At 40.1% G+C, this 26,247-nt stretch overlaps 1 protein-coding gene across 4 annotated transcripts in view; it reads left to right on the forward strand.

The window, feature by feature from the left end:
* Positions 1–6,338: 6,338 nt before the first annotated feature.
* Positions 6,339–26,247, forward strand: part of PTCHD4 (patched domain containing 4) — a 188,379-nt gene continuing 168,470 nt past the window's right edge. The window contains exons 1-2 of one of the 4 annotated variants that reach the window (XM_032409683.1): positions 6,339–6,504; positions 6,800–7,385. In XM_032409683.1, the coding sequence (XP_032265574.1) occupies positions 6,500–6,504; positions 6,800–7,385 (591 nt within the window). In that variant the 5' untranslated portion in view covers positions 6,339–6,499. Of the gene's footprint in view, positions 6,505–6,567; positions 6,647–6,785; positions 7,386–26,247 lie in introns of those variants that run through there. The other 3 variants (XM_032409684.1, XM_032409682.1, XM_032409685.1) reach the window with 3 other exon arrangements.

The raw sequence follows: 26,247 nt of genomic DNA on the forward strand, positions 1-26,247 counted from the left end.
CGGGCTCCTTGCTCAGCAGGGAACCTGCTTCTCCCTCTGCTTGCTGCTCCCCTTGCTTGTGTTCTCTCTCTTTCTGTCAAATAAATAAATAAAATCTTTTTAAAAAAAGTATGATCTACTTCTTCCCAAATTAGAAAATTTTTATTTAAGGGCGCCTGGGTGGCTCAGTCGTTAAGCGTCTGCCTTCCGCTCGGGTCGTGGTCCCAGGGTTCTGGAGTCGAGTCCCGCGTCGGGCTCCCTGCTCCATGGGAAGCCTGCTTCTCCCTCTCCCGCTCCCCCTGCTTGTGTTCCCTCTCTTGCTGTGTCTCTCTCTGTCAAATAAATAAGTAAAATCTTTAAAAAAAAAGAAAATTTTTATTTAAATGATTGAAAATGGAATGTGTACAAAGCAACATGTCATCTTTGTGCATTGTCCAATAAGTCTCTGCACGGAGCTGTATTTTGGCAGGCAGTCTTTCATCTTCAGTCCAGCTATTCCCCCGTGGCCACAATATTCCAAGTATTTTTCCAGCCTCTCTATCTTTTCCCAGACTAACACCAAAGCTCGCATTCTCCTGTGTGCTGGGCCACTCCCAACCCTCAGGGACTTTCTGTTTGATATTGTGCAAAGAGTAAACAGGAAAGCAAGGCAGGGACTCCAGCAGGGAATGGAAGTTTGCTCTTGTTAAAATGTAGCAAACCTAGCAAATGAACCCCATGAACTCAACTTCCAGAAGATTATGGAATCATAGCGGAAGGGCAAGGTAATGATCACTTAGTCCAATTTTATTACTTTCCATGAGTTTACAGATGTAAATCTAAGGCATATTGACCTGGAATGACTGAACCAAAGTGATACAGAGGTGAAGCAAGAGGAGAACCTAACTAAAAGTTAAGAGAAAGGAAAACCTTGATGTTTGAAATCTTCTCTAGAACTTAATCTTAAATTCCACCATAGGAAAATACTAGTTCTGGCAAAAATTTGGTACTGAGGATTTACTTATAAATGGTATAATAATGGATGCCTACATTTATCTGTTTCTTTTTCGGATACACTATTTTACGATTGGAAAGAGAATGGTGTTTATTTTCTGTTTTAAGCACATAGGGTGCAACAACATGACAAGGAGACTGAACTTCTAAGCCACATTTGATGCACAGTCTTATTTATGATGAATTTTTGGTTATCAATTAATGCAAATCCTATCTAAACTTCCTATTGCTTTTATTAAATAAAGATGCTTTCATAAACTCCTCAACCATTTCCAGTCTGTCATTTCCTACCCATACAGAAATGGCGATTGGAGATAGTGGATTTTCCCAAAGAATATTTGTACCCTATGGAAATAAAGGTAATTTTTAAAATATCAAATATCACTGGACTTCTGCTGCGTCATATTATAAAGCTATTAACATAAATGGATTACAAATCAAAAAAACAATTCCTTTGTCAGATAATGAGTCTATTTTCCATTCAGAAAAGTATGGTCTCCAGAAACTAATTTGCTCTAAGCCGAAAAACTCAATATCCAAGGTTAATGTCAGCTGCCCAACATCCAAACATCCCTGCCATAACATTATGCTTCTTCCTAAAGAAACTTTTGTTCAAAACAAAATAAAACAAAACAAACTAACAAAGTAAACCCCACATAAATTCCCACATGACAATGTTCTCAGAGAGGAGGCTGGCTCCATTCCCAGCCCCACAGTGAGTCCAGATTGGTCTAAGCCAATTATTGTGTTACGTTCCTCTCACCAGTGATTGATTTAGATGGCATGAGAAATAAGACTGAAGAGGAAATCCGTGGGGGGTCTTCTGGGGAAGGCTTCTTCACTCTTAGAAGAGATGCACAGAAAGAAGCAACTGCTTCTTCTCCTGGATCTTGTTTTGTCTGGTTGTGTGGTCTGTGGACAAGAACGAGCACAAAGCTCAGGCTCTGGGGATAGGCAAAGCAGAATGAGAAAGAGGACTTAGGTTCTTAATGACTCCCCTGAACCTCTAAATTAACAAGCTCTATAACTATCATTCTTCCGAACATTGTGTTGTATTAGATAAGAAATGTCCTTACAGTTTAAAACAGTTGCAGCTGGAAACACCCAAAATGATCAAGACCAAAACTGCCTTTCAAACTGTACTCTCCAATGTGCCTTTCCTAGATACAACAGGCCTGACTAAGAGTATGGGTGGTGCAATGCAAACTCCTTAAAACTACCACAGAAGAAGTTCAAAGAACATTTTCTTGAAGCCCCAAAGCTAGCATTGCTTGAGATGGCTGTGGTAGAATGAGTTCTGTGTGAAACTGCATTATTCAGCCTCTCTTGTGACGAAACTCTAATCTTAGGATGTAAGAGGACGTGATGTATGCTATTCCAGACTGAGTCAAAAACACCTCCCCGGTGGGCTCCTCTAGGATGGTTCCCTCTTGTAGCTGGCTGGCTAGGAAATGACCTCAGGAATGTCCTTGGAAGCCAGGAGTTAAAGGTGGATGAATGACTTGTGGAACTGAGGTCTATATTTTCCTGCTAAGCAGGAAGATCCATAATGGACTGTTCACCTTGAACAAGATAGAAACTTGTATTGTGTTATACCGCTAACATTTAGAGGTTTATTTGTTGCAATCGCTAGCATTACAGCATTAGTTAATACAACAAGAATTGCAGTGTTTTGGTGAATGGTGATATGGATGAATTGACAAGTGGGTAAAGAACATAATCCAAGTTCATAAATAAGGAAACAGGATCAGAGAGTCAGGTGTCTTGCCCAAAACACCCAGGAAGTAACTTGTGTAATTGGCCTAGAACTCAGCCATTCTGAGTGCAAATTCATGTTTTTCTGGTGTCCTATCCTGCAAAAGGCCAAGTGGATAAATTCCAACTTGGTTCCAAGTCTTGAAAACTGATATTGACCAACACATATCAGAAAAGACACTACCCATATGTACCAAACAGCACAGATTTTTGTGTTCTTACTGATTGGGCTCTAAATGCACGGCTTTCAGCTTTATATTAAGCTTTATTTTAAATCAGGTTTGCTAGAATTATCATGTGATTGATATCCAGTGATATTTTAGTGCAAATTAACTTCCTCTAGGTTAATCTGGAATATTGCTAACATTTCTCTTCTTTTGAACATATACTTCATCTTTCTAATGAAGCCATAATAGTATTTGACATTAGCTTTTTATAGTATCAAAATTAAGGAACCATGCTTTTCTTCTTTCCCCTATTTTTTTCCAATAAAAATATGTTTTCATTATAGAAAAGCAATTTAAAAATCACCTGAAGTGAAAGGTTACAGGCAAGCATGGAAAAGAGGCTTCAATGATCCATGTGGCAACAGATTAGAGTCAGAGGACATAAGTATAAACCCATGTTTAGCTTAATATAGATATGGAGAGCCATATAAAGAACTTTTTATAGATACACACATGCACAGATTAGTATATAGACAGTCCCCAATTTACAACAGCTCAACATATGATTTTTCAACTTCATGATGCTGTGCATTCATTCAGTAGAAACCAGACTTTGAATTTTGCTAGCCACAGGCAGTAAGAATCTCTGGTGATGCTGGGCAACGGCAGTGAGCCCAAATCCCCGTCAGCCATGCAATTAGGAGGGTGAACAACTGATGCACTTACAACCATTCTGTTGTTCACTTTCAGTACCATATTCAATCAATTTACATGTGATATCCAACACTGTATTATAAAATAGGCTTTATGTTGGGACACCTGGGTAGCTCAGTCGGTTGAGAGCCTGACTCTTGACTTCAGCTCAGGTCATGATCTCAGGGTTGTGAGATTGAGCCCTGTGGTCGGGCTCCATATGGAGCCTGCTTAAGATTCTCTCTCACCCCCTCACTCTGCACCCCCGCCCTCCATACACATGTGCACTCACTCTGTCTAAAAAAAGAAAATAGGCTTTATGTTAAATGATTTTGTCCAACTGTAGGCCAATGTAAGTGTTCTCAACATGTTAAGGTAGGCTAGACTAAGCTATAATTTTGGTAGTTTAGGGGTATTAAATGCATTTTGAACTTACAATATTTTCAACTTACTGTGGGTTATTAGGACATAACCCTAGAGTAAGTTAAGGAAGATCTGTACAGCCGTGTATTTCCTTGATGTCAGTCGAGAAGGCTTAGAAGTGATGGCACCACCACAGCAAGCAGCACAGTTAGCACCAGATCTTTGCTTCTAATACCACCGTCTAACGGAACAAACCAGGGCTTCTTAGAGAAATGGCTGATACTGCGGCAGGAAAGATACAAGACAAGCCTGGAGTATCTTACAGTGCAAGTACGGGATACTTTTTTTTTTTAAGGACCCAATAATAATAATGGGTTATGTCAAAGGGAGACAGAAGCCAATGGACAGAGTTGGAACAATTTGAGCAATAAAGTAAATGGAGTGGTATTGAATTATAACCCAAACACAACAGAAATATTTATAAATACCCATGAATCCATACTGATATAAAAACATTGAGGGGCGCCCGGGTGGGCCAGTCAGTTAAGCATCTGCCTTCACCTCAGGTCATGATCTCGGGGTCCTGGGACTGAACCCCATGTTGTTGGACTCCCTGCCCAGTGGGGAGTCTGCTTCTCCCTCTCCCTCCACCCCTCCCCCCACTCATGCTCGCTTGTGCTCTCTCTCTCTCTCAAATAAATAAATAAAATATTTTTTTAAAAAACATCAAATAAATAGAGTGGAATGGAATAGAATGGAATAGAATAGAATAGAATAGAATAGAATAATTAGAATAGAATAGAATAGAATTGAAATCCCATATAGAAGCGTGGGCTGGGTGGAGAGCCATCAAGAATATTATAAAAGCTATTCTTGCCCACAGTGGGGATGCAAACTGAACGGTCACCAAGGTCACTTTCAGTTTAAAAGGTTGGAGTTTTTCTTTCATCCTGTATGTAACACTACCTTTAAACTATTAGTCTTAAGCATTGCCCCTGTTTTTTAGCTCTCTGCAGTCTCTTTGATTTCCTAACTGAAAAATTGATTCCACTAGCAAAAATAAAAAGCATCTATTAAGAGGATGAGTCCTTCAGCTTGTTTGTATGCATAGATGGGCACATCGCTAAGTATGTGATGAAGAACAGGTCCTTTCACTATGATTAAGAAAGTGTGAATGAATCATCTCTTGAAACTCAATCTTCTCTACGAAGTCAATGCAAAAAGAACAGAAGCTTTGGAAGGCAGGTCTCCAGTTCCCAACCAAATTGAGAACTTGTCTTCAAGACTTCTTCATATTCTTTCCAGAACATTGGGCCTTGTGAAAGGTCCCATCAGTAAAAAATAAAATACACACACACATGCTTATTAATATTAAAGCTTTTGAAGTTGATGGGATCTGCAGGTGAGAGTTTCTCACCTTCACAGTGGTAGGTACTGAGGGATGAATTGTACCTGGTGGGAGTTTTCTTCCCTCTGTGGTGAAGTAAACTCACAGTTTTACACATCAAATGACTCCAGTGTGTTTCCCCCTAGACAACTAGTCCTCTTTATTCAGGCAAAAACTGTGTGATGGGAGTCCCAAAATGTTTGTTTCTGGAATTCGACTCACAAGAGAAAATTAGATAGCCTCTTGGTCCACTTCCTATCAGAGTAAACCTGATGCAAGGGCGAATGGGGGAAGGGAACTGAAACCAGCTTTAAGAACTTTTTGTCCTAAACTTCACAAGCACAGAAAGTGAATGTAACATTTTATGGGAAACCACACATTGCCTGTGGATCTTCACTACCAACACGCAAGACACACACACATATACACACACAGCCCCCAAGCCATAGGCGACTGCTACTGGCAAATGCCTCCTCTCCAATCACCACAGCTAGGAAAGATTTCCTAGAGCCCCAACGCACCACCGACAGACGGAGTCTCTGGCAGCCCTGGGCTGCAGCCCACTAGTCTGTGGAATGACAGCGTGGAAGGTGTTGCAAGGAAATCCCTTGCATGCTTTGTGGTATGTTAAAAATGCAGCATCATCCTCTTTGCTCCCTTTTCTTCAGCAGAAAAACAGAATTCGAGGGCACAGGGAAACTGGAGGGGCAAAAAGGCGACTTGCCTCCAGGAGCCCTCGAGCTCCCTCCCTCCACGCCCCCCCCCCACGCCCCGCGCCTCAGGCTCTAATTGCCAGCGCTCCAATGGGCCAGCAGCACCTTCACCCGTTTCCTCTTCCATTCACTATAGCAAGGAGGGAAGAGGGAAAACAAAACTCTAAAAATAACTGCCCGCATCTTAAAAAAAGAAAAGCTTAGCTCCCCCCCACCACCGCTCCCTCCCTTCTAGTCTCTCTCCTCGCCGCCCCCCCCCCCCGCCCCTTATGGGGCACATGCCTGCTTCTTACAACACCGAGGCACATGGTTCCAGTTAGGCACCGAACCCCATCAGGACGGAGAGGAAATCCACATCTGTGGGACGCTCCGCACGGAACCACCTCCAGAGAGGGAGGCCGGGGGACTGCAGCACGGAGATGAAGGGCTAGACCGAGGGAACGCTGCTCATGCGGTGAGAGGGGCGCGGGAGGAGGCAAGAGCGCGGGGAGGCAGGGGAGGGGTGGGCCCCGCGGGCCCCCACGCGCGCTGTCGATATTTGCCCGCCTTGCTGCAACTTGCTGCAGTGTTTGAAAGAGTAGTAGGAGCGCATGGAGGTGGGGCCGGGGAAAGACCAGGCGGAGTGGTTGGGGGTGAACGCGGAGGGGGTGGGGAGGCGGCGGTGTGGGGAAGGGGGCTGGCCCGGAGGGGGTGGGATGGGGGAGTGGGGGGTAGCCCGGCGCTTACACATGTCACATGTGCTTTTTAAGACGGCCGGGAGCGCCTGCGAGCTGGATCTGGTGGAGGATGCTGCGGCAGGTGCTTCGCAGAGGGCTCCAGTCGTTCTGCCACAGGCTGGGCTTGTGCGTGAGCCGGCACCCGGTCTTTTTCCTCACCGTGCCCGCAGTCCTGACCATCACCTTCGGCCTCAGCGCGCTCAACCGCTTCCAGCCCGAGGGCGACCTGGAGCGCCTGGTCGCTCCCAGCCACAGCCTGGCCAAGATCGAGCGCAGCCTGGCCAGCAGCCTTTTCCCCCTGGACCAGTCCAAAAGCCAGCTCTATTCGGACTTACACACTCCTGGGAGGTATGGCAGGGTGATCCTCCTCTCCCCACCCGGGGACAATATTTTGCTCCAGGCTGAGGGGATCCTGCAGACCCACCGAGCCGTGCTGGAAATGAAGGTGAACCACAAGGGCTATAATTATACTTTTTCCCATCTGTGTGTGTTGAAAAATCAGGATAAGAAATGCGTGCTGGATGATATTATTTCAGTGCTAGAGGATCTCAGGCAGGCTGCCGTCTCCAATAAGACAACAGCCAGGGTGCAAGTGAGGTATCCCAACACTAAATTAAAGGTATGCTCCTCCTGCATGCTTCTGCCAATTAAAGAGGCAGCACTTCATTTCTTGCCCTAAACAAGCAAAGAAAATGCAGAGGTCTCATCCTTAAGACTCAGAAGCTAATGCTTCTTTCATTTCTTGGGTGGGGGTGGGGGGGAAGATGGGCAACTGAGTGAAGAAAACAGGCAATGAATGGTATGACTAGATATTAAGAAATTCAAAGCCAAACAAAACAAATGCCAAAAATGAAAAAAAAAATGGAAAAAAAGTTGTTTCTGAGACCCTGCAATTACATCTTTGTTCAGGGTTAATAAATCAGTGAATGGAAGGGGGAGGGGGAATCCTGAACAATTTGGGGGATTTCTTTTCATTGTGGGGCTCGATGTATTTCTTATTACTGATTACACATCCACCTGGTGCCATATCCATCTATTTACATCTTCGGCCTGGCTTGATTTTGACATGCAGAGATTTTGTGTTTTGGTGCCTTGTGAGTGTGTGTCTGGAAGCAGTGGATATGAATGTAGTAGGGATTCCAGGAATTATGTGTAAGGGTGTTAGCATAGCAAAAGAAGCAAAAATTTTCTGTGTGTAAAAACGGGGATATGCAGCTAACTGCTGTACTAGTTCCTGAGTCCTGTTATCTTCCTTTTCCATGACAAAATCCAGACCAAACCAAGATTATTATAACAGCCCAATAGCAGAAAGAAGAAAAGAAAGAAAGAAAGAAAGAAAGAAAGAAAGAAAGAAAGACAAAAAATTCTACAGTCAACAAAAATTACAAAAAAAAAAAGATTATTTCAGCATTAAAATTATTGTGCTGTTTAAACTCTCAATTCAAATTTTGTTCCTCAAATGAGATTTCTAAGCTCATTCTACACTGTCAGGATTGAGCTGCTGCAGGCAATGAGGCATGCAGTCTCCAGGTGACTGAAGTTTCAGGGACAAATGTGACTTCCAAAAGAGTCACTGCACCATTTGTATGCTCAACCCTGTGCATGTTCAGAACCAAGAACTCCTAAGACAGGTGTTTCCCAAGAAGGAGGAATTTTCTTTCTTCTCATGTATATAAGGCTATATACGTGCTTCCATAGAGATAATGGGATAGGAAGGACCTCAGTGTGGATAAATGGATGGCCTAATATAGTAAATCATTAATACTTCTGTTTATGGATTTGATATAGTCAGCATCTATACATGATTTAAAAAGAACTTTCTCAGGGGTTTTTTTGTTGTTGTTAAAAGGCTCTTTTTTGTGCATTGAGGGAGGACTTAATGCACTTAGAAACTAGGGATACCTCAGGAAACCTCATAACCTGCCTCCTTTTAACATGTTGTCCTTGTTTAAATGCATCCAGAGGCTGACAGGGTTTCAGCTTTACAAAGCTGAGCAGTCCGCTGGGGTTTACTGAAACTAGACAGATCATTCATCAGCTTGAAATCTAGGTAAGGGCTTGCCTGCTTCACACTTATTGAAGGAAGCGTGTTGAATATATGTGGTTGGGCAGCATGCTTTTTGTTACCTGACTCCTTTACCATCAACACTATCACTTGCTACAGAAAAGGATGCAGTGGAGAGGTGATCTTCCTAGTCTACAGTCTGTTACCTGAGTCCGTAGCTATGCCAAACATCTGGTGTAAAGAAAGGTTTGAAACTGTTACATATTTAAGCTTCAATTTGTTTTCCCTATGGAGGCAAGTTTGCAGATTATTCACATGCATTATTAGTTGGGTCCCTTATTTCCTTTATCCAGCAGTACTCTCCAGGTGTAAGAGCTTTGTCCAGTCAGCCACTATCCCAATATTTTGCTTACCTGGCAATATCACGATGACATTTACAGTATAAACCCCTGAGGTCTTGGATTCACTCATTTAATAATTGGTTGTGCTCCTATGATTTACTAGGGGCTCTTCTAGGCCCACAAGACAGAATTTGGGGTAAGAAAAAAAGGTTCTTATTCTCATGGGGCTTAAAAGTAATATATGTCAGTATCTTCACCCAGAGTTATCTGCGAGCAGGGACTCTGCAATTTCTGGGTTCCTCACTGAGCCAACACCACACTAGGCCTATAACTGGTGCTCCATCTAAACTTTTTGGCTGATTGGTTGGTAGATCTACATCTTGGTAGGAGTCAGTAGGTAATCAAAGAAGAATGGAGTAATTGATTACAAAGGTCAGTGTAGTAATAGTAAAATTATTCTATTAACCATAAAAAGAACAGGAGAATTACACATTGGCTCTATCAACTGTAGACCCTATTCTGCTACATTCTAATGTCAATGCCTCGTCCAGTGTGTTGGCTTGACTCTCTGCATGGCATCAGTGGGAGTTGTAGAAGCTGTTTGGGAAAATGAATCCTTTGAGTCTCTTTTGAGAGCAGTAGGCCCTCTCAAGCATCCAGAGATAATCTCACCCATGTTAATGTAATATAATATATAATTTGTGCAGTACCACGGATACCTAGAATTTTATCCAAGTGTCTCCAAGGACTCCTAGGTTAAGAGCTTGGCACAGAGCAAAATGAGATGGCCTTTTGTTTGGATTATATGTTATTTGGAAATGATTTTGATTCACATGTGGCAGTGATTCTCAGAGGGTGTCCCTGTGATGCTGATGTGTAGTAAAGTTTGAGAACTTCTGGTGTATGCAATTCGAGGGGAAATTTTATGCTTACATTTTATGGCTCTCTAACTCATTCTGCTTTCCTCTCTCATACTTGGATCACCACCCTTCCCAACTCAATATGGAAAATTTTCATGATGGAAGATGCTATTGATGGGCCAGGGAAGCAGGAGTTGTGGAAAAATGCAAAATAAATAGCACTGGCTGCGTAATGTGAGTAGGAATTGTCAAGCTCTTGACATGAAAGAAGCAGTAGGTCAGTTCTTGGAGATCCTCTGTAGATATGTAAACACTGATTGACAGAAAGAAGTAGCCAGAAACAGTTCTGACAATTGGAAGGGCATCTTCCAAATATTATTAAGACACCCAAATATTCCTGAGCACAGAAGGGTTTAGAACTTCTGATAAACATGATTATCTTGACAAGGTGATCCAGAGAAGCAGGGACATAGAAAGTTGGCTGGCATGGAATTCCAAACAGAGGTTCAAATAAAGCTAGTATGAAAAAAACAGGAGTCAGCTTAGGATACTACAGAAGATATGAAACATACACACATTTTCAAAAACTGTGTAGAAAAGATGCCAAAATCTACAATTCCTACACCTATGTAATATGAACTCTGTAAGTGTACCTGTCATTAAAATATTTATATTATTATATCCATTATTATATCCCTGATTAGACACAAAGGTCATGTCTTATATTCCTTCTATGCATGCTATTTATGTTCCCCCACTCCAACCTAATCTGATTCTTTGTAGGTAGTATTCATATCATTGATTAGCCTATTAATTTGTACATTTGCACTGTGATATCATAAAATTATCACCACTTTTCAAACCTTTGTGGCATGCTTTTATTTTTAAAGGTGTTCTCTACATTCTCTAGATTTCTATAAAGTGTTTTTGGTTTAGAGGCCTTTTTTTTCCACTTAGTAAACCTACATATTGTATAAGTTAATACAATGTGGCCAGACTGAATTTTTAAATTAAATACATAACATATTGCTGAAACCAGGCTCTTGAATAAAATGAATCCGGCACTCAAAATCCTTAAGCAAGGACTGCTCTGGGCTCCAAGAAATGTTTCCATGATTATTCAAGTGGCTCAGGTGTTTGCAGGTGGTATTACTCATTGTAGGCCATCATGCCCTCACTTTTCCATCTGGCTAATTCTAAGAAAGTAACAATTTCCATATCCCCAGTTCTTTATTTTACCATGGTGAAAGGCACAGGTAAAGAAGAAGCAGACAAATGTGGTCCATAGCAAGTGGTGAGGAAGAAATGAAACAGATTTGGTTCCGCTGCAGCCTGTCCTCCCTGTTAAATTTCATTAATATCACACCTATGAACAGATGTTTAACTGAAGTGTCTGTGCTTCAATATACCACACTTAAGAACAGGAGCAAAAAAAGACTTTCCTCTTTCTTAATAAGGAACAGTGTTTCTTTGGGTACATTTCAAGGTTTGGAAGATGTTGCCATTGATTATTTAGTTCCAATCTCAGTGGAAGGGCAACTTAAGCCAACATGGAGAGTGAGGACCAACATTGTTTTAGAAACTTCCAAGAAGGTCATTCTTTAGACCTCTTTCCCTAATTTATCCTAATATCTTATTAGACAACCATGTCAGGATCTTATCTCAGGATATTCTGATTAAACTTACCTTCCTGATTCTATCTCTTAATAGGGGAAAACATTGCTGCCTTATTGAATGTTCTCATTGTGTACTATGTGGTACTGGAGTTTTATACACACCATGTTATATTTCCAAGTTTATGAGTCAGGGGAATATTTTTATTCTCATTTGATAGGTAAGGAAAGTAAAGACCAGGAGGTTAAATGACTTCTACGAGGTTCCCAAGGTAGTACATGTTGGAGCTGGGATTTAAATCCAGGTCTGTCTGTACCAAAGTTCATATTCTTAATCACAATACTCTATTAGGTCCTATCATACCCTGCACCATTCTTGGTTACAACAGGCCTTTGTACTAAGACAAATCTAGTGCTGTAATTCCCAAGCCATCTCAAATCCACACTAAAAGACCACTGCTGATCTTTCACAATAGTGCCCCTGCTCACTCAGAGTCACCAGTCCATAAGGTGGAGAAATGAAGCCTCATTTCTCTTACTCACCCATAAGGGAATGAAACTTCCAGTCTGGACAAACTCATACCCTCTGCCTGCCATGGAACCTGCTACAAATTGTTTAGCAAATTTCTCACTGGCACATGATTTCATCTTTAATACCATTTTGCACCAACTCAGAACAAACAATGGTGAGGCTCCAGGATCAACTGCAAGTGGGAAGCCTATAATGTGGCCCCAAGTTTTCAGATAGAGGATTTTGTGCCAGACAAGCTTGGGTGTTTTTGTCTTAAATTGGCATCAGGAAGAATGATTGATGTGATAGCATGGGATAATACAATGCAGACTAAATTGAGAAATGTTCAGAACATCTAAGTTCTAAAGCCAGTTCTTTAAAGATTTGTGTGACAATGGACAAGTCTCATCACCAGTCTGGGCCTCAAGTTCTAGTATTCTTCTGTAACATTCCACTATGTAGTAGATAAATATCATCACAGTGGATTTGGGAATATATATTAGAATATTTTTTCCTGTGGAATAAAGTAGACGTGTTTGGTTAGATGTGAACTATGCTATTGAATGATGTTAATCATAGTTTCCTAGTGAAATTATTGTAAAATCTATTTCCTAGCCATCATGTCAGGATTAGTTAATTAAATTTTTCTGAGTGCTGGTTTAAAAACTGGTCCCCATACAAAGAGAGCAAGGAGAGACCAAAGAAAGAAGCAGGCCACTCTAGATTGGAAGGTGGCAGGTGTAATGAGCCAGAGAACTTACCTACAAGGCTTGTCTTGGGCAGCACCACGATGAGTAGACCTCTATACCTGCCTGCAAGAATCTTAAAAGTCTATATGGAGGCCTAACTGGGTTCAGTCACATATCTGTCCAGATGGTCTCAAAAACACATTGCTCTCTCAGGACTCCATCCTTGAAAACGTCTCCCACTATGAGACTAGTGGACAGAACATACATTCCAAGGCCAGGGAAGGGGATGAAGAGCCTCTGATTGCCCAGGTCCGGCTCGTGGGTCAACTGGCGGTTATGTCCTCTTGATGACCTCCTACAACACTGAGCATCCAAATGGGCAAAAGACTTGCTTGTTATGGGGGTCTATCTCCTTCTCCTTGGCTTTAACAAAGACCTATTCTTAATAAACTAAATAATTTTCATAATTTTTTACTCTACATTTTTGAAAATCAAAATCATTTTGAAAATCTTCTGGTACTTCCCTCAGTGGTGTAGGACTACCAAGAGCTTGGGGTAAGGGTAAGGAAAAGAAGTGAAAGAGACACATCAACATGGTAGAAGCACAGGAAGAACTAAGGCCACTCCCCCCACAACATGAACCACTCCTTTGCCTCTCCTGCCACTTTAAGCAATAATTAGCTCTAACCGTTGTTTTCTTGATCTTTTCTATGACACACATTATTTAACTGAAACAAGATATTACATTTTGCCTTTATATTGTATTTGGAGAGTATTTTCCATTTTAACCCAGTAGCTATTACATCATTATTGGACCACATTGCTTTTAATTCAATTTTAGAGTGATCAACATATGCTCAAACCTATTCTAGATACTTTCAAACACTTCTCTATGTGCTCAGTATAAATATTTTTAAAGAGGAAGTCTGGAAATTCCAAGATTCTAGATTTGCATAAGACAGCTCTAGATTGGACAGCAGGTCTGTTTCTTCCCTGAGTCAAAGAGATCACCCCGGGGGGACCCCTCCCCAGGGTGAAATCCTGGAAGTGACTCATTTCTCTGGATTGTTTCTGCCTGCGTGCTGGTGGATAGGGTTACATTCATCACAGCCCTGGCACACAGCAACATTTAGGCAATGCTTCTGGCTTATAAGGGTGCCAAGTTGCATTGTAAACCACAAAATCAATTTTGTTTTGTTTTCTAAGACCTTGTTCCCCAAAGTGTTGCATATGGACGGGCAGCAGCAATATCACCTGAGAGCTTATCAGAAATGAAAACTCCCCAGGTCACACCTGACTGGAATCTGCATTTTCACAAGGCCCCTAGATGACTCATATGCATCTGAAAGTTTGAGAAGCTCAGGTCTAAGACACAAGGTTGACCTAAGTATTCCTCATTCATGGCTGAGCCTAAAGTAACACATGTCAATTCAGACCAAAAACACCCATAAGAAAATTGAGTAATTGAGCCTGTAGCCATATCATTGAGTCATATGATAGAGACATTGAAGAAATGCCTGGAGAATTAGTGAGCAGCTATTCCACACTGAGAAACACTCGTCCCTATCATCTGTAGTTGGGCCTGTCACGTGGTTAAGCTTAAAGCTGATTACTGTCGTTCAATATTTTCCAAAAATGTTGAAATTAAATCTAACCATCTCTTTAAGAAAAAGCATCAGCAGCATTTTTCTCAAGCCCCTTTGCAGTTATTTCACAAGAGTAGCAACATTAAGGCTTAGTTAGCCTAATTATGTTAATATAATATGAGAACACAAGGTATAGGAACTATCCATAGGAGCAAGAGTATTTGGGAAAATGAAACACGGAATTACCGTGGAGCATATTTTTAAAGTGGCCTTGCAATCCATGCTTTTCTCAGGCAGGATTATTATGGCAGAGCCATTCACTGAAATCAAGGCTTATTCTCTGTCATTCAAGGGAATTCAGGGCCTCTGAAAGGTACCTGAAGAGCAGCGCTCAGAATGAATGAACTCTGTTTAGTTATAAGATTTGTGTTAGAACAGCCAATGTTTTCCCTCCAGAGCTACCCTCCCAACGTGGAGAGGCCTCACCTGGGCCCCTCTGACTTTCCTCCGCTCTCTCAAAGGCTGAAGGCAAAGTACAGGCTCTGGATTCTGGAAAGCCGAAATATGTTCAAAAGGTTCTCATAGCTTCAGACGGTCCTTGAATATTCATGGCAAATGGAGACTTGCCTGGATGGTTCAGATTCAGGCTCAAAGTTTATATTTCCCTTTGAATGTTCAGGTCTGTGCTTTCACCTCACCGGGTTTCTTAATTACATGGAGGGAGAGAGTGTTCGGTTCTGATTGTCACTGCAGGTCATGCTAATATGGGCAAGATGCACATTTGATTCAAAAGCCATTCCTGTGCACACTCATCCAGGTAACAATTGTGTCGGCTGCGTGCCAGGCTCTGTATTGGGCACTGGAGATTCTGTGGGGTACAAAACAGATGTGCATTCGCCGTCCAGGAGCTTGAGCCTTGTAAAAAAGACAAAAATCACATAAATTCATAACTACAGATTATCATGGTGGGAAAAATACATATGCTGTGAGAGTGGGATGAGTGGAATACCAAGTCTTGGAGTGTTGGAAACAGTTTTCTTGAGGAGGTGACTGTGAGCTGAGATCTAAGCTGAGGCAGTTAACATGCATGGGTTGGATGGTAGACACAGAGTACAAAAGGGAGGACATGTACGTTAGAAGCATTGGATGAGAGCCACTGTGGATGGAAGTTTCCAGCGATGATGGGGAGGATGTTGAGGGCCATTGTAAGACTTTCTTGAGGGTTGGTGTAACACAAGTTAGATCCAGGTCTATGGATCTAGACTGTCTGTGTTTAGATCTTTGCCCCATTAGCTCTCTGACTCTGTACAAATTATTTTCACCTCTTTGTAACTCAGCTCCCTCCTCATAGTCCCTATCTCTTAGCATTGAGTAGGTTAAATGAGTTCATGATACCTAAAAGCAGTGCTTCTCAAGCTCTAATTGTTACCTGGGGATCTTGTTAAAAATACAGATTCTGTTTCAGTAGGTCTGGTGTGGGTGACAGTCTGCATTTCTAGCAAGTGATGCTGATGCCACTGGTCCACGAACCACATTGTGAGCAGGAAAGGCATACAGCATTAGAACAGCACCCGGTTCGTTGTAAATTCTTAACAAATGCTGGTGGCTTAACTCCTTGAGTGCTGATACTCTGCCCTTATCCCAATTAGCCCTTTTTGTTTCAACCCTCAAAGCTGAAAAATCTTTCTGCCATATGGTAGTATCCTTATTTCCTTAGTAAGTACAGTATGAAGGATACAGATCCCTCTTTTTTGCACTAAAGACCTTAAGCTGCCTCCAGGGTTATCATTCTGAATGTGACCTCTCTTTGCCAAGGATAGTAAAGAGCAGATAAGGAAAGTGTGGGACCTTGGTTTCTGTGTTCACTGGGTTTGGAAGTATCTTGGAGGTTACATTTTTGTGATATTCTTAGTAGAGTAGCCTTGACCACTCTCTCCCCTAGAGGCATTTGCATCATTCTGGTTCTCCTCCTATGTCTCTGATGGTTCTCTACTTCTTACTGGCTCCCTCTTCTTACTACTCCCATATTTATAATGGCCCCCGTAAAACGCTCTTTTTCATTGTCTATTCTCTCAATATTCTCATTCAAGCCAAGTTTCTATTTTCTTCTACATCTATGATTCTTTGAATGGCATCTCTATTCTGTCATTTGCTCAGGCTCAGAATGTCCATCACCTGTAATTAACTCTTTTTTCCCCTACCTCCAACCAGCCAAGACATATATACACAGTAATAGCTAATTAACTACTGGGTCCTGACACCAGGAGTTCTCCTAGCATGGTCCTTGGACCAACAGCATCCACACCACCTAGGAACTTGTTAGAAATGTGAATCCTCAGACCTCATTCCAGATCTGCTGAAACTTTAAGAGTGGCACCCAACAAGCCCTGTAGGTGACTGATTCCTACTCAAGTGAGAGAACCCTTGTTCTACAATAATGGTGTTCAATCTTGCCTGAGTGTAGGAATCATGAGGGTGGACTTCAAAATACTGATATGTAGGTCTCATCCCCAGAGATTCTGACTTAATTAGTCTGGAAGAGGCATGGGCATCTGGAATTTAAAAATAAATAAATAAATAAATATAAAAACAAAAACCCTCCTCCACTGATTAAAATGAATTACCAAGGTTTCAGACCAAGGTCTCCTTTTCAATTCTTTTTTCCTTTTCTTTCTCCTCTCTCCCCCTTGGGCCTTCATTACCCATTACCTATTTTATTTGCGTGATAATCTAATCTCTCTCCTATAATTTCTCACACTTGGAACATAGTCTGTGTAACAGGACTTGATTATATTTTGTTGATTATATTTTCTTCTAACCAAATCCTACAAGTGCTTCCCATTGCCTAGAGAAGAAGTTACAATCTCCTGACCATGGCCATGGAGAACTTCCCTTGGCCAGGCCCCCAACTTTCCTTCTAGTGTCAAGTTACAGTACATCATATGCTGTCACCAAACCAAAGTAAGCCCACCCTGAAATTTCCTGTTTTCTTACCTCCATTTATACTGTTCCTTTTGCTTGGAATTTCTTTCACACTGTCAAACTCACCCACATTTCTTAAAAGCTGAGGCCCCAAAGCTACTTTTTCCATGGAGTTTCTCTAAGTGCCTCCAAAGGTAGAAAACTCTTCCATGCACTTTAGAGGTACTTCGAAGGCAGTTCCCTTAATCACAGTCTGTTATTACAGATTTGTTGCAAGTCTTTGCTGAAATAAAACTATATGTGCCTCATGAGCCAATAGAGCTGGTAGCCTTCATTAGATAAATTGACTTGCCTGGGAGGAGCTAGCCAATAACAAGATCTGTAGGGCAAGCCCGTGAGGGAAATTCTAAGAGAACAAGGAAAAAAGCCCACCCCAGTGAGTCTGACATTCTTAGGCTGTGTCTAAACCCTAAAGATAGATGGCCACAGAAAGACACTGAGAGCTGTGTCTGTGAGTGGTCCTGAGATATATGAGACACAAAAAATGCAGCTTTGGGCCAAAGAGCCAAGAAGTCATCAGAAGAGGGAGAGAGAGACTTTTTCTCCATCTGTACACAGCACACATGTGACTTTAGCTCAGGAGAGACTGCAGGGAGCACGACATGGCTTGGGCACCTGGTAGGGCTGCCAGATTTAGCAAATAAAAATACGGGGCACCAAGTTAAATTTGAATTTTGGATAAACAAAGGACAATTTTTTAGTATAAGTGTGTCCTATATATATATTGCTTTCTTTACTTATCAGATATTCAGATTTAACTGGGTGTCCAGTATTTTATCTAGCAGCCTCGTATTATGAAAACTCACAGAATTACATCTGAAAACCACAGCCCTGACTTCAGAGAGTCCCAGGGACCAGTACCAGTGCTAACTCACCGTAGTGGTAATCAACCAAGGGGCTGGAGAAGACCAGGAAAAGTCTATTTGGGATGTAGTAAAGATAGCAAAAGGACTCCCAGAGATGCATGGGTGAAAGTTTTCAGGGGCCAGAGTTCCTGTCTCAAAGTGAGGATACAAGCAAGTGAAATTTAAGTTCTTACTATGATCTTATCTGTACATTCTGCCCACAGGAAACCAAGTTATGTTTATTGTTTTAATAGTTCCAAGTGTTTTTTTGCTAGTGAAATTAAAATTGAATGAATAAAAGACACTTATCCAAAGACTACACTGGATAAAGATTCCATTTAGGAGAAATGTCTTTTGTTTTATATTTTATCTATGAGAAGATTAAGAATATTTATACACAAGAGAAAAATTTAATTAAAGAATGTAGATGATGGGTGTAGATTAGTGAAAATTTGTAGCATGGGAATATTAGCAAGCCAAAATTTGAACCCTAGACAGGATAGGTTACCCCTGCCACATATGAAATGTTGCATTAGAAACAAAGATGAAGCATAGTATTACACATGCGTACAACAGCATGAAGGAGTATATGTGCTATTTAGAATCTCTCTTATTTTCCTTCAAGGTTATAAGACTTTTAAGGTCAGTGATCATATCTGGTTCATATTTCTAGCTTTAAAAAAATGCAAGAAAATTCTAGTGTTTCATTTCTCTCTTCCCAGGAACCAGGTCTTGCACAGTGCAGTTTGTGGGGTCATCTCTTTAGGGCCAGTTCCTGGGTGGAAGAGGCAGAGCCTGAGTAATGGAGCATGAGGACAGGGATGGTGGGGCACCAGTTAAGTGCCCCCAGAGACAGACATACACCTGCTAGAGCTCCCAGGGGGCTGAGAAGCTCAGGGTCTGAACTAGTTTAATGACCCCTTTTCATAGATAGAGCATATCTCTCTAAGGGAATGGCACATAAAACTTGTATTAGCAACTTGACTTTTGTTATCATTTCATTCTTTCCAGCCATTTTTTTACATTGGGGATTCTTTTTAAGGAATTGGATCCTTTCTAGGCTGAGAAATTTTAGACTTTTTTTTTTATCAACTAATCACATCTTATCGGTATGTCTCTTACTAAATTCCCAACTTTGTATTTTTAGTTAACTTATCTCAAAAAGTTGTTTATAAACTGATGTTTTCCTACTTGACTTTTTCCTGATAGAAGAATATTTTGTTAATTGATAACTAAATTGATGAGAGATCCTCATTTCTCATCCCCATCTCCCTCAGCTTAGTAACCAGAAAACATATTGATGATGTTAAATATACAGCCTAAAGCAACAAATGTTTTTACTGAGGTGGGTCCTATTTCTTAATGGATTGAGATGGGAAGCGGGGTCCTTATTGATTGAGTCCCTCTTTTAAAATTTTTAAATAATGATGAAGAGGGTAATAAAAAGGAAACAAACAAATCTTTGAATCCAATTTTGTCATTTACTAGCTCTATGACTCAGACATGTTACTTAATGTCTTTGTCCTTCAGTTTTTCTGTTAAAAAATCATGTTATTAATATCCATTCTATAGATTTTCAAAATTTCTGGCACTTGGCAATTTCTTAATAAATTATAGCTATTTTTTGTATCAATCCAACAACATAACAAAACCAAGGAAAGTTTAGGAAACCAAGTGAAAAATCTCTTACAATCTCACTCACCAATTCTATAAACGATTTATTTCTAGTCTTTAACTATATGATACATAGTTGTCATATATGGTATATGTCTTTTTTGATCCTGTGTATTTTCATTTTTTTCATAAGCATTTTCATAATTATAATTTTATCGGTTGCTCAAAAGTTTGGCAAGTGACTGTGACATAATTTATTTAATTGTTCATTTATTGTTATCTTTAGAGTGTTTCTGGGGCAGTGTTTTTGGAACTGATTTTCACTATCTTTAATAGGCATAAGGAAGAAAGCAAAATATTCTGGCTTGTCAACAGAAGCTGTAGGAAAAGAACATTTTCTTACATGATTCTTACATTTTAAATACATTTAAAACACAAAGATGCATTTGTATCTTACAAAAGCAAGATACAAATATAGGTCAAGTTCCAGGGGAGCAGATGTCCCAAGAAAAACCCTGGATACAAATTAGAAGGACCTGATTTATTTATAGACCAACTACGAAATGCTGTAAATTACTTTGTTAAGGACCACATCTAAGATTAAGCTTCTAAGAGTAGCTAGTGGCTTATCCTATTATGAAGTAATTTTACTGCTTTTCACTTGCTATAGCTCAGTGATTCTCAAAAGAAAAAATCCAGGAACTTTCCAATTTTATGATGCCCTGGAACCCCTCCCCAGACCACTGAATTAGAATCTCTGGGGAAAGGGCCTGAGCATTTGTGTTTTCAAAGTCTTTGTATGATTGCTGTGGATAACCAAACTGAGAAACATGGAAGGACCTTAGACCAGAAAGATCCCACCATCCTACCCAACAACTTTGCAAAGGATGAGAGGATAAGGGGGAAATGTTGTTTCCCCTGAATCCCAGCCTCAGGCCCTGTCTGAGATCACAAAGGAAAGAGCATTTGCCTTGATACCAATATCACAGTACCATTTCCCCACCAGGTAAACTGCCTCCATGACAGCTCTTTAACTAAATAAACAACTTCATCCTCTCCTATAATTCCTTAATCTGGTATTGACCGGCCAGAAATATGATGTCTTAATCAATTTGTTATGCTCCAAAGATGTCCTGGATTGCTAGTCATTAGGAAAATATATCCCTTGACACTTTAAAAGGCATGCTTACTTAATACATTTTTGTAAGGAGATTAATGAAGAAAACCTGTAGGCACATGATAAATATTATTATGGTGATAGAGCCAAAGATAATAAATCTTGACAGTTCAAAGAAGTATAATACTAGGACTTGAAATAGACTTCCACTTTTTATTAAGTTGTTATTAGCTCCTTGATTTTCACCAGGATAACCCATTCCTTCGTATCATGAGGCGGTCATTGTTTGCTACCTTGTAACTAATTCATTAATGCTATCCATTGCTAGCCCATCCTTTTGATAAGTGCACAGTGGGAGATAAATATGTGTTGAATGAACGAAAGATTAAGTGAATTAATGATCTTTTTAATTGTCACATTTTGAGTATTAAAAGCATGATATTAAAGAATTTCAAAATATTCCCAGCCTTAGCTTAGCCAAAATTTACTTAATCTTTAGCTAAATCCCATGTCTTGTATCTTTTCACCTGTAAAAATAATATTATACTTCTTTTTTAGATATAAGAGTTCTGGGAAGGTTAACTACTAGTTTTAGCAAGGTTGAGACTTCTAACACATTCATAAACAGATCCTGGCTTCCCCAGATCAGTGTCAAGTCAATTCAGATTAAAACAGTATTAACACCATGTCTAATTAAAGGAAAAGTATGTTCATTAAAGTGCAATGAATATTTAAAGTAGTTCCAGCTACATAGGAGCCATAACAATTTAAGCACCCTTCTTGGGTCAGTGGAGAGCTTTTCCATTAGCAGCCTAGTGGATTCACAAGTCATATACTCCCTTGCTTATTATTTTTAAATGGCAATTATAAATCTCTTGATAGAATGAGGTAAAAAGGATGTTTTCCTAGTCCATATGAATGATGTGATGTGTGCCACTGGCCACTGAAAACTTGACATTGATTATCACAAAAAGAAAGTTAAACATTTGGTACCCCACTCCTGTCATTATATTAAATACCTTATCTTTGGCAAAAAGCAAAAGCATTTGAGAAAGTTGAATCCATACTGATCTTATGTTTGGCAGAGGCATATAAGACAGGGAATTGATTTCTCTTTTATTTACTGTTCTAAAAAATAGTCAGTAATTGTGGCATGCATTTCTAAAGGAATCTGACCTAAGTATCGTATTTTGTGCATATATTTTCATAAGGCTTCATTAAGAGAAATTTTGGAAAGTATTCTACACATTTTGGAAAGCCTCATTGTACATAAATTCTTTCAGTAATCTATTCATTATTTAATATCCCTCTTGAAGAAAATTATTCCTCATATCTCTTAAAACAGGTATTTCTATTTGTTCTTCCTTCAGTGAAGAAGGAGAACGCTGGTGATTATGATCTTCGGTTAGTTTTTTTTTTTTTTAATCATCTTCTACCTGTGACCTTGCAAATGGTCATTATATTCTCGTGGCCTTTTCCTCTCCGGCTACATAATCTCTTATATGTAGACCTCATTCTCCACCTCACAGGCTTTTTGTTTTCAGCAGACTTTTAAGTTTGGGAAATTGATGTGTCTTCTGGGTCTTAAGCACATATGTTCCATTCTTTACAAAGATATGCAAGTATCTTCCGTGCTCCAAACTTCCTTCTCTCTGTATCTGCCTGATCTCAATGAATAGCCTTTCTCAATAGAGATGTATTCCATGCTTACATTCTTTCAGAAATTGCACGAGGCTGCGGTGTTACAGAGATAAGTTACAGATCCTCTTTTCTAAAAACCTAGTCTAGTGAAGAAGGAAGACAACTAAATGGGAAGTAATCAGTACAGTGTGGTAACTTGAATCTTAAAGGTGAGTCAAATGATCCAGAGCTTTGAATAATCCAGCATGGGCTTTATATCAAATTCAGCCTCTTCAGGTGCTCTATTAAAAAAAATTACTCTTTACTGTTGGGAGAAGTCTTTCAGAGATGCTATTTCAATTGGTAATAAACGTTTTCTTTTCAAAATATGTTCATTAAAATTGAGGTCAATGGAAAGCTGCTCTCCATAAGGAAGGAAATATTTTGCTTTGATCAGTTATTCTGAAGGTTATGAAGTCAGCATAAAATCCTAATAATGTTATAGACTTAAAAAATGAATACAAAGCAGGAAAATTTTATGGGTATGGACCAAGAAATATCAAGATGAAAAAGCATGAGGGTTATTAATCACAAACAAGACCTGGCCAGAAGATTGTTGAATAGTGGAACTTTCCATGGCCCCAAAAATCATCCCACCTTCAGGTCTTTCCTCCCTGATGCATAGTAACTGTTAAGATAATCGTGAGATTATTTAACCAGCAAAAATGAAGCATATATACAAGTACAAGACTTGTAGAAATCATGAAGCAACGACTACTAAGATGTTGGAATTGTGAAGCAACCACAGCTAAAATGCTGAACATTTTTAATAATTACAAAGAATAAGGAGTTAATTCTTACTTTTGTTTTGGGTGATATCTGGTTTGATAAATGTCTCTGACTTAGTGCCCACTTGGGTGCTAGCTAAAATCAGCATTTTTATTCCCCATTAAACAAATTAAACACTTTTATATCATTAACAAAAGGTCACGTTAAATCTTTCCAGAACACAATGGGTAAACAATCTGCAAAAGATATCTCTCACTTTCACTGAATGAAGGATGTTCAATGTGTGTTTCTGAGAGTTAATGTTTGTGTAGAAATTGCAGGACTCCAAATCTCCTTGTTGAGAAACATAAAATGGAACTGTGCCTTTTTCCTTTTTCATGAGGATTCTTTGTATTAGCAAAGTGAAATGCAGCATTAAATAATTGCCCGCTGAATTCAATCTTCATAAATAGAAAATCTAGATATACTTATCTGACTCTCCTATAGCAACACTTTTATTTTGCTTTACTTATCTCCGTAATTATTTCAGTTCTCTTGGTTTTTATTATTGTTGTTTGTTTTAATTTGGAGATAGTAAGACCACAGGTTCAAGAAGTCTCTTTCATCTCTGGAGAACTGAATTTTTTGGAGGCCAGGATAGCCCATGGCATGTCTGGTGTAGGTCCCTGGGAGTAGGTCTAGCACATAATGGGGTTGTGCACCGACAGAGACTGAGTAGTTGTCGAAGCCCACTCAGACTGGAGTGGAGCTAGTATTCTTACGGCGGTGCCTACATTCTTACTACTACACTGTTGACCACACATTGACCACACAGGTCCTTCAATCATTAGTTCGGCTGCACATAACATTTCTGAAGTTATTCCTGATGGTTTTCACGGGAAACTCAAGATTAAAAGTGGAAAAGGATTCACTGTATCATCAAATTCATCCTCACCCAGAACTAATAAAAGTATATTCCCTACAGCATTTTTTCCAAAGCAATTTAGGCAGTTTTATTAAGTTCAATTTATGTGCGCCTCACTTAATTGATCGAATTTCTGCCACTTTTCTTGGAATACTCCTCTGAAGCCCTAATAAACCTGACTAATACCATGACATTTCTCTATTATAAAACTATTTCTGTTTATTATGATATTCCATTATTCCTTTTTCTATTAACAACATAGAATGACCCTAAATAATTCTTTTTCTAATAAGTCATGCTGATGCCTAGTTTTTATGAAGACCAGAAGTCAAAGTCCATATCCTGGCTTTGTAGACTAGGAACCATTGTAAATAGAAACATATTTGATATAATTTTTAAATAATCTCTTCCTGCCCCAATTTAGACTGGGGAAAACTGGCAGCCAAAGTCCTTCTAATATTACTTAATAACTACCACTCTGAGGGTACTCAGAATATATGAAGATATTGAATATTCATCCTCATATAATGAATAAACGATTATGGACTTCTCACTATGTGCAAGCTGGTAATAGATTATGTGTCTCGGAATCAGCATCCCTGCCAGTGAGGAATTTACAATTTAGTTGACTTGGTTGGATAAGTTCACAACATAGTTGCCTTGTCACATATGTCCAGTAAGTAAATGAGGTAGTAAATGCCCAGTGAGGTATGCAGACATTACTACTTATAGGAAGGAGTCCAGAGGAACCATGGATCACCTTTGTCTTTCCCTCAGGTTTTTGGGATGAAGTGGGACTTGAGCTAGTTCCAAAAACAAAGGTTGGAATCAGCTGGAGCAGTAGAGGGAGAGCACCTGGGATGGAAGGAGAACCCATCTTTAGAGGGCACCCATTTGGGTGGTAAACCAGCATTTTTTTTCTCAGTAAACAAACAGGGAGAATTATTTTATTTCCTAGAACTGGCCCAGGTAGGCTAATTAGAGTCACAGAAAGCACTCCTTAACAGTTCACTATAGTAGGCAAACATTTAAGAGAACTCAGAAAATGTGTAAGTTCTCTAGGTCAGGGTTGCTTAACCTCGGCGCTGTTGACACCTTGGGGCTGATAACTTTTTGTTGGGGGGACTGCCGTGTGCATTATAGAATGTTTAACATTATCCCTGGCCCCTACCCATGAGACATAGTAGTATCTTGTTCCTCTCCCCAGTTTTGACAACCAAAAACAAATGTGTCCCGACATTGCCAAATGTCCCCTGGGATGCAAAATTGCTCCTCATCGAGAGCCACTTCTCTGGTTCTATGAACACTAAGGGAAAGAGTTCTCAGATTCTCTTCTCCTGTAATGCCAACCATCAGGAAAATTGTCTTTGCACTTAACCTAGATTCCTCCTATTGCATATTATAAACCCTCTTCTTTCGTGGCCTCAGAGTTGTGCTTCCATATCAAGAGTAGTCTGTCTACTTAGCAAGACACTAGGCTATAATCTCTGGAGAATTTCTAAGTGCCCAGGGAAAACCACTAAGAAATGCTCTCTAATATCTCTCCTCCACTTAGGAAAAACTCTCTAGTCTTGTTCACTTGTCAAAATTGTAGTCCTATTTAGATTAGAAACCTATTTCAATTGTAAATCCCACTGGTGGGGGAAGCTCAGCTTTAGGAGAGAACACAGCTGGCGCCTCCTGGATGTTAAATAATTCATCTTCCTCATTTTGGAGAGTCAGAAACAGCCAAGCCGAGATGCTAAATCCTCAAGGTAATATTGCAAAACCTAGTCCCTGGCACAAAGGGGGGAAAGGCCTGCTAAATCACAGAAGCCACCCTTCACAGCTTTAGGAGAAGCTCTAGAGAGAATGCTGTTTGCTCACCTGATTTTTCCCCATTTTCCTAACAGGAAAGATAGGTTGCCCTGAGGGAATTTTATGAAATTCAGTTAAGAAAAATCAGCCTTCCTACATTTTATATAGTTATGCCTGTGTCACTCATGCCTGTAGTTCATTTTTCAAG

The sequence above is a fragment of the Phoca vitulina genome, unplaced genomic scaffold (assembly GCF_004348235.1).
Source record: "Phoca vitulina isolate PV1807 unplaced genomic scaffold, GSC_HSeal_1.0 scaffold11, whole genome shotgun sequence".
In the NCBI taxonomy this organism is placed as follows: Eukaryota; Metazoa; Chordata; class Mammalia; order Carnivora; family Phocidae; genus Phoca; species Phoca vitulina.